Below are 8,728 nucleotides of genomic sequence, written 5' to 3' on the forward strand. Positions count from 1 at the left end.
TAGTACATTTTGCGCTTTTCAAATCCTGTTTTTGAGCTATATCCTTCATCGGGCTTCTAGATTATATTAATTCTTTCTATATAGTATATGTATGAGCTTTAGAGCTATCGTAATCTTTGATTAATCTTTGCTTTACGACGTGAGGTAAGGCTTAGGCTAATTAGGGTGTTACACCCAACTTGGACCCGGTTTAACCCGTGAGCGTTTTTGGCCCGTTTGGCTCAATTTTGGGCCAAACCTTTAGAATTAGCGCCCAGTTTTTAACTTTAATTGTCTTGCTAAGTTTTCTACTATTTTTATTATTCTCACGTAGTACCAGACAAACTTAAGCCGGTACTACCGGCTAATTTACTGGTACGTATTTTTACGCAATTTTCCGTAGAAAATTACATTTTTTAACTTAGAAAAATCTACTGAGTCTAAATATCATATTTAAATTTTTTAATTAACATTCTAAATTTTTGAACCTATTTCGGAAAATTGAATTATTTTAACTAAGCGGTTAATTAATTGTGGTTCTTACAAACAGCGCCACCATTTTTTGTTTCTTGCTGGTCTACACATTTAAGGCATTTTCGATGGTGCAATAAATACCACTTATGTGTATTCTTTGTTCATCCTGCAAAATCAACATCTCATTATTAGATTCTTTGTCTTTAGCCATAAAATATATGTGTATTCTTTGTTCATCCTCATCATCATCAGATGTATCATTTTTCAAATCTTCCCAAGATACCATCAAAACTTTCTTATTTTCCCTCTTGCTTTCTTCTTTTCGCTTCAGTGTTAGGCATTCAGATTTGAAGTGTCCTAGTTCTTTGTAGTAGTTACAGTTTCCTTTGCTGTTTGTCTTCTTGTCCTCCTTAGACGAAGAACATATTTTTCTACCTTTATATCTCATCATTTTTCTCATTCTTTTTGCAAAGAAAACTATTTTATCATCACTAAAAAATTTCTCATCTGATTTGGTTTCAACCTTCGACTTCAAAGACACATTTTTCCTCTTGTTTTCTGTCTTCAAATAAGTAGTCTCATATGCTAGTAGCTTCCCTCTTAACTCGTCATAAGTGATTTTGTTAAGATCATTTCCTTCTTGTATAGTAGTAGCTTTTGTCTCCTACTGCTTTGTAAGACTTCTTAGAATTTTTCAGTGAATAGTTTTCTTAATGCATTGAGATCATTGATTATGATTGAAAATCTCTCAAACATATCGTCTATGGACTTGGTGCACGAAACTAGCTCCACACGTTTCAAACAGATAGACCGGCAAGTATACCGAGTCGTCTAAGTAATACCTCAGGTGAGTGAGGGTCGATCCCACGGAGATTGTTGGTTTGAGCAAGCAATGGTTACCTTGCAGATCTTAGTTAGGCGGATAGAAATTATAGTTTGTCACGGAAAATGCATAAGACAGAATAAATAAATAAAACATTACTAGATAGATGAAAAATCAATGGTATGAGAACGGTTGAGACTTCGAAGATACTTTGTCTTTCCAGATTAACTTTTCTTACTGTCTACTTCAATAACTTTCTGATTCCTTCAATGGAACTCGTAAGTGATTAACTCATGTCCTCTCATCAAGTTAACCTCCTCCACTGCAGCAATCCACCATGTTGCAAGTGACTCATGTCCTCTCATCAAGCCACCTCTAGGTTTCTCACTGTAGCAGAAGATGAAGCTCTAAGCAATTCACTACCCTTCACGATCCTACTCAAGGTGCCACAGATAAGGCAGATCTTCTGGATCAGGGAACGCTGCTTCTCAGACTCTAGCCTTAGCGCCACAGAGACCTCACTTACCCATCAACGGGATTTCATGTCACGTATCCAAAGTTGCCCAGGTACTCTATTAAAATTCGCAATACAATCTCTAGCTTTGGTTCAACGCTATCCGGGTCAAGACTCACACGGAACCCATGTAAAACAAAGGTGATTGTAACGGGTCACCCTCAATTCATGAGATGAAGAATGAGAATGCATAAGAGAATAGAATCAGACATATTGAACTAGAACAGTAATATTATTAATCCATGAAACTCAGCAGAGCTCCTAACCTTAACCTTAGGAGGTTAGTTACTCATACTGTACATAATGTTGTTCGAAAATAAAATGGGGGAAAAAGAAGATCCTAAACATGGGTGATCTTCTCCTATATATACTAATCTAATAACTAAGGATTACAGAAATAGGATAAACTAGGTTGATAGTGTGAAAATCCATTTTCCGAGCCTACTTGGTGAGTGTTTGGGTTGAGCCAAGGGTGTCTCCACGTGCTAGGACTCCTTAGCGGGTGTTGAACGCTGGCTTGGGACTCTCTTTTGGGCGTTGGACGCCAGGAATGGGCAGGTGGCTTGCGTTGAACGCCAATTTTGGGCCTTCATTTCCAAAGCAAAGTATGAACTATTATATATTTCTGGAAATCCGTAGATATTAGCTTTCCATAGCCATTGAGAGCGCGCCATTTGGACTTTTGCAACTCCAGAAAGGCTCCTTCGAGTGCATAGAGTTCAGATCCTAACAGCATCTGCAATCCTTTCTCTGTCTCTGGATCAGACTTTTGCTCAAGTTCCTCAATTTTAGCCAGAAAATATCTGAAATCACCATAAAATAAAAAAAAGTCAAAGTAGAATGCAAAAATATGAATTTTGCACTAAAACCTATGAAAACATAATAAAACTTAAGCAAAACATAACAAAAACTATATGAAAATGATGCCAAAAAGCGTATAAAATATTCGCTCTTCAGAACACCAAACTTAAACTATTGCTTGTCCCCAAGCAACCAAAAACAAAGTAGGATTAAAAAGAAGAGAAGGATATAATAAATCCCAAAATTCTCAATGAAGCTCAGTTTCAATTAGATGAGCGAGACTAGTAGCCTTTTGCTTCTAAATAGTTTTGGCATCTCAATTTCCTTTGAAGCTCAGAATGATTGGCGTCTTTAGGGACTTAGAATCCAGATGATATTATTGATTCTCCTAGTTTAGTTCTTTTTTATTCTTGAACACAACTTCTTTAGAGTCTTGGATGTGACCCTAAGCACTTTGTTTTCCAGTATTACCACCGGATACATAAATGTCACAGACACTTAACTGGGTGAACCCCTTAGGATTGTGATTCAGCTTTGCTAGAATCCCTAGCCAGTAGTGTCCAGAGTTCTTAAGCACACTCTTTTCTTTGGATCACGACTTTAACTGCTCAGTCTCAAGTTTTTCACTTGACACCTTCACACCACAAGCATATAGTTAGGGAAGCAGCTCATTTGAACTATTTAGGCCAAGATTTTTCTTCTTTTAGGCCCCCTAACCATTGATGCTCAAAGTCTTGGATCCTTGCTCTTGCCTTTTGGTTTTAAGAGCTATTGGCTTTCTGCTCTTGCCTTTTGGTTTAAAGAGCTATTGGCTTTTTCTTATTTTTATTTCTTTTCTGCTTGCTTTTTTTTCTTTTTTCTTTTTTTTTGCACATATATTCTTTTTTTTCGCATGCTGCTTTTTCTTCCTTCAAGAATCAATTTTTGAATTTTTCAGATTACCAATAACACTTCACTTTTATCGTCATTCTTTTAAGAACTAACATTCTTTACTCCAACACCAAATATGCATTGTTCATTCATGCATTCAGAAAACAAAAGTAATGCCACAACATCAAATAGTTGAACTATTCTTAATATATAACTTGAAATTCATGCATCTTCTCTTTTTTTCAATTAAAATTTTCTTTTAAGCAAGGTGATAGATGCATGGAATATTTCATAGCTTTAAGACATAAAGATGATCATGCACTACAAACGGACATAGAACATAATACATGGAAAACAGAAAAATAACATAGGCAATAGGGGATTAAGGGAACGAATCCACCTTAGTGATGGCAGCTGCCACTCCTTCTTGAGGATCCAATGGAGTGCTTGATTTCTTCTATGTCACGCCCCTGCCTCTATTGTTCTTCCCTCATAACTCTTTGTTCTTCCCTCATGGCTCTTTGATCTTGTCTTATGTCATAGAGGACGGTGGAGTGCTCTTGATGTCCCATCCTTAGTTGATCCATGCTGGAGCTCAATTCTTCTAGAGAAGTGTGCAACTGGTCCCAATAGCCTTGGGGAGGAAAATGCATCCCTTAAGGCATCTCAGAGATTTCTTGTTGAGGCAGCTCCACATGTTCTTACTGTGGTCCATGTGCTGGCCCTCTAGTTTGCTCCATCCTTCTTTTAGTGATGGGCTTGTCCTCCTCAATGGGGATGTCTCCTTCTATGACAATTCCAGCTAAATTGTATAAGTGACATATGAGGTGAGGGAAGCGGAGGCATTCACCCCTTTCCCTTCCTCTTCCTTGAGGTTTCACCAGTCTTTGGTGCCATACTTAGAAGTGGTAGAAGTCAAAAAGCAAAGCTTTTGTAACACCAAACTTAAGAGTTTTGCTCGTCCTCGAGCAAATATGAACCATGGGAAAGAAAAGAGTAGAAGAAGAAGAAAGAGGTAGAGATAGAGGAATGGAAGGGAAGGGGTGAATGATAGGTGGGGTGGGTGTAAAAATTGTGGGACCCACTGATCCTGATAGGCTAGAAAATTCGAATTCCCTGCCTCCTTGTGGGCGTTGAATGCCCAGCCTCTACTCCTTGGCTGGCGTTCAACTCCAGCTTCCTACTCTATATAGGGCGTTGAACGCCCTTGAGGGTCTCCCTTCCTAGCGTTCAACGCCAGGTCTTTGCTACCTGACTGGCGTTGAACGCCAGCTTCTTACTCCATTGTGGGCGTTGAACGCCCTCTAGGGATTCCTCACTTTCATTTTTTTGTCATACATTTTTTTTTTGTCATACACACTCACATACACTAAAGGTTCCATCACTACTCAGCCATAGCTGGGATTTGAACTTGGGATGTGGCTTCTATAATTCTATGAGGCCAACATATTGACCATTGGCGCAATGCCTCTCCTTCACCTTTCAGTACGACTGTACGAGAGACAGAAGCTATGGCCTTTTCATAGGTCTGGAATTTGTAAAAACAGGATGGGTTTTTGGATATACACTTGGAAGGAGATAATATTCAAGTTGTTAAAGCCTTGTCTTTCTTTTTTTGGTAGAAAAGCCTTATCTTTTGCATATACATAAAAAGATCCCTTTGGGCTTATCATCGCAAATTGTAAACCTTTTTTGCACAACTTCAGATCATTTCAGATTTCCCATATCAACAAAGATGGGAATTTAGTAGCTCACAACTTAGCAAAACCATCTCTTACCAAACCATAGTCAGTGTAATTGAAAGAGACTCCTTCAGATATATGTAATTTGACCTCTTTTAAATCTCTTGGGTCAATTTTCTTGAATTTTTAAACATTTGAATTTATAATTTTACCAGTTTGATAACTCATTCGATTTTCAGAACCTCAATTTAATCACGTTAATATTGGCATTTAGAGCTTCATGTTCTTTATTCATGGACAATCATGATATAAAGATGGCATAATCCGAAGTGTAAATTTAATTAATACATAATACATAGTAAATCCAAATCCAGGTATGAATTTATGAGAAAACCTGCGCTCAAAATTTAAAAGCATTCTCACATTACACAATAAAAAATCCTTTTAAACCCCACTGATTTATATAGAGGAGCAATTGCCACTCATGAAATATTATACTCCCTACACGGCTGCAAAGTACTCTTTGCTAAGTTTAGGGTCTGGTTTCATGGACTTCTCACCAGGTTTCCACCCAGCAGGGCAAACTTCATCTGGGTTCTCCTGCACATACTGTAAGGCCTGCAAGACCAATGCACATAAATGGAGGCAAGAAAATTGTGGAGTGTAACAAGGAAAATTAAGGAAAAGGATAAACAACAAAAAAGCAATTAAGAGTTGCTGAATGTTAATGACGTCTAGAAAGTGAATAATCACCTGCAGTGTTCTCTTTGTCTCATCAACACTTCTACCGATTGCTAGGTTGTTAATAGTAGAATGCTGGATAACACCTTCCTTGTCAATAATGAACAGGCCTCTCAATGCAATCCCCTAAATCAACCGAGACATTTAGGATCATTGTTTCGAGACATGCCCAATAAAAGTGGATGGAAAGCAGAAGTTTCACAGCCAACATTTTGCCATTTGATACTAGGTAATAACTAGATAGCACTTTACATTTCAATCCAGAGATCGTTGAAACTAAAGCACTAAAACAAAAAGGGACTGGAGTTGTGGTGGAAATGGAATAAACATAGTTTAATTCATGACATCAAACATACCTGATCAGGAATGAGAACACCATAAGATTTTGATATGGATTTGGTTACGTCTGAAATCAAAGGATACTTCAAATCCCCAAGCCCTCCAGACTTTCTATCTGTTTGAACCCAAGCAAGGTGCGAGAACTACAAAAATATCAATTGCACCACAAATCAAGAAGAGGAAAAATTCAGAGTGCATTTTGGTCTTTTGGATAGTCCATAAAACGATGATTGTGAGTGAACACAAAAAATGTGGTAAATTATGGCAGAATATTCATGTTCAAGGAAGCATGTAGAGGAGACAATATTATGTGCCAGTCTGGAAAAGACACATGCTTTATGAATCTTTTGAAACTCAATACAGTTGAAGATCAAGAACAACACATTCCAATTATCATCCAAGTTAGTAAGACATTGCTGCCGTTCCAGGTATTTTGCCTTTTCATTTATTTATGAAATAATTTCCACTAACCATACTCTTCCATGTATTTTATCCAGTAATTCAGAGACAGGTGTAAATATGGTTTGATCAACCATGGTAAAAACTTTCAACCATCAGTTTTCTGAAAAATTAAACTATGCGAAAAACTGTAAATGGGCCAACTCACCACACTGTCAACTGAAACACCCAATATCTCTGTATTTAGTTCCTCAAATTCTCCATGCCGGTCACTGAAAGCAGTGATTTCTGTATAAACACAATAGATTTTATATGTTAGGATAATAATAATGATTTAAAAGCTGCAACTATATTTATCTCACTATAGTTTTACCAAGATGTTAGCTAACCTGTAGGACAAACAAAAGTGAAGTCCAATGGGTAGAAAAAGAGGATGACATATTTCTTTCCAATGTATTCAGATAGTTTAACCTGAAAAGGCATAAATAATACATTAATAATGAAAGAAAGAAAAAGACTTCACTGGCTGGCATTCTGGTAATATTTGCTTACGCTGGCAGAAATATACCTTGATGAATTCCTGATCAAAAACAGCCTCTGCTTCAAAATCAGGTGCTGTATTCCCAACTAATGGAAGCTCACTCTACAGAAAGAAAGGGCAAAAAAGGGAGTACATTAACTTCTCGCATCAAGCAGACGGAGGAAAATAAGGCCAAGAAGGGCTTTCCATTTTATACTTTTATCATTTAAGTTAGTACAGTTAGCGAAGAAGACGAAGACCCTCACACAGATTATAGGCAGACTACACAATACCATCCTTGATGCTCATAACCACAGGGGTGGAAGAATCAAGACCATGCATATTATCTTAAAGTATTTAAGCATTCAAATTGGGATTCAGATCTGCTGTCCCAACTTGTTGTCTCCTTCTCCCTCCAATTAAACCACGGAACATGTATCAATTTTGTTAATGTAGGTTAAAAAGAATTAAAATTAATTCATCCATTAATCCAAATGTCATAAATATATTGGTGGTACATGTATTGGCACATATTTGTAGTACAGCAGATCGGAATGTACTTTAGTATTACAAACATTTTGAAACTGAGTGCAGCAACTATATATCAACAAATATGCTCGAAAAATGCAGCAAAGATAAACTCAACCATCAACAGACCTACAATAATCAATGCAGTCACCCACATGAACAAGATATTCTATATATTAGAGTACTTGGTGGACATAAGTAACCTTTTACTGTAGTTTTACATATGTCATTTGAAAGCATTCAAGTTGCAGTGAGTTATTAAAATCAGTTTGCAATTGAGTGCAACAGCAACAACTATAATCAATGTCAATTTTTGACTAGTTAATAAGCTCAAAAAATGCAGCAAAGATAAATTCAGCCATCATGAATGCAGTTCATGTTGAATTTGACACTGAAATCCGCAGATAATTCAGGATGTGAGTGAGGCTTGTGAAAAGGCCCCTAACAAGACAATTCAATCTAAACCAATACCTCATTGCCCACAGAAACAATACACTCAGAAACAGAAAGCAAGAAACAGATATAATCAAAAGAGCATGACACGACAAGGAAAAATAATCGCGAAATGCGTAAACTCCGTAGAGAAATGAATAGTTGAGAAATCTTACAGATGCCTTGACGGTGAAAGTGGTGCAGCGGGAAGAGTGGGAGCGAGAATTGAGAGGGAAAGAGGGAGAGGAGGAAGTGCGCAAGGGTTTGCGGAGAGCGTTCGGAGAGTTAGGGATGAAGAAAGAAGAAGAAGAGAATTTGGGAGAGAAAAGGGTTTTAGGGTTTGAGGATATGAGAGCAGCGGAAGCAGAGACAGCGGATGAAGCCATCACTGAGTGTGACTTAAGAGTGAGAGTGTGAGTGTGAGTGTGAGTGAGTGTGAGGTTGAAACAGGATAGGGGCAGGGGGAGCGGCTCAGCTCACAGAGATAAGTAGCGAGAACCAAACAAACAGGTTGACTTCAAAGTCGAAACCTCAGAATCACCAAACTAGACCTTCCTCGATCGATGCTATTGGCCATTCGGCCTATTGCCAGCCCACAGGTGTATCCTTCCTATGTTCCATTCTAC

General features: G+C 37.8%; 1 protein-coding gene across 1 annotated transcript; it reads right to left on the minus strand.

Annotated features, from left to right (window-relative positions):
- Window positions 1-5,375: 5,375 nt before the first annotated feature.
- LOC107647066 (2-Cys peroxiredoxin BAS1, chloroplastic) lies at window positions 5,376-8,728 on the minus strand. Its single transcript, XM_016351191.3, has 7 exons — window positions 8,279-8,728; window positions 7,191-7,265; window positions 7,012-7,093; window positions 6,831-6,910; window positions 6,241-6,366; window positions 5,897-6,010; window positions 5,376-5,761 (listed from the first exon to the last, which is right to left on the minus strand). The coding sequence occupies exons 1-7, from the start codon at window positions 8,486-8,488 to the stop codon at window positions 5,645-5,647; spliced, it is 804 nt and encodes a 267-aa protein (XP_016206677.3). The 5' UTR covers window positions 8,489-8,728; the 3' UTR covers window positions 5,376-5,644.

The sequence above is a fragment of the Arachis ipaensis genome, chromosome B6 (assembly GCF_059453495.1).
Source record: "Arachis ipaensis isolate K30076 ecotype BB chromosome B6, ASM5945349v1, whole genome shotgun sequence".
NCBI lineage: Eukaryota > Viridiplantae > Streptophyta > Magnoliopsida > Fabales > Fabaceae > Arachis > Arachis ipaensis.

Coding starts and splice junctions, on each gene's coding strand:
- LOC107647066 (XM_016351191.3), bottom strand. CDS start 8,488: ATGGCTTCATCCGCTGTCTCTGCTTCCGCTGCTCTCATATCCTCAAAC. Junction 6,011..6,240: donor GTGTTCTCATTCCTGATCAG/GTATGTTTGATG, acceptor CGGTTGATTTAG/GGGATTGCATTGAGAGGCCT. Junction 5,762..5,896: donor AGACAAAGAGAACACTGCAG/GTGATTATTCAC, acceptor TTGGTCTTGCAG/GCCTTACAGTATGTGCAGGA.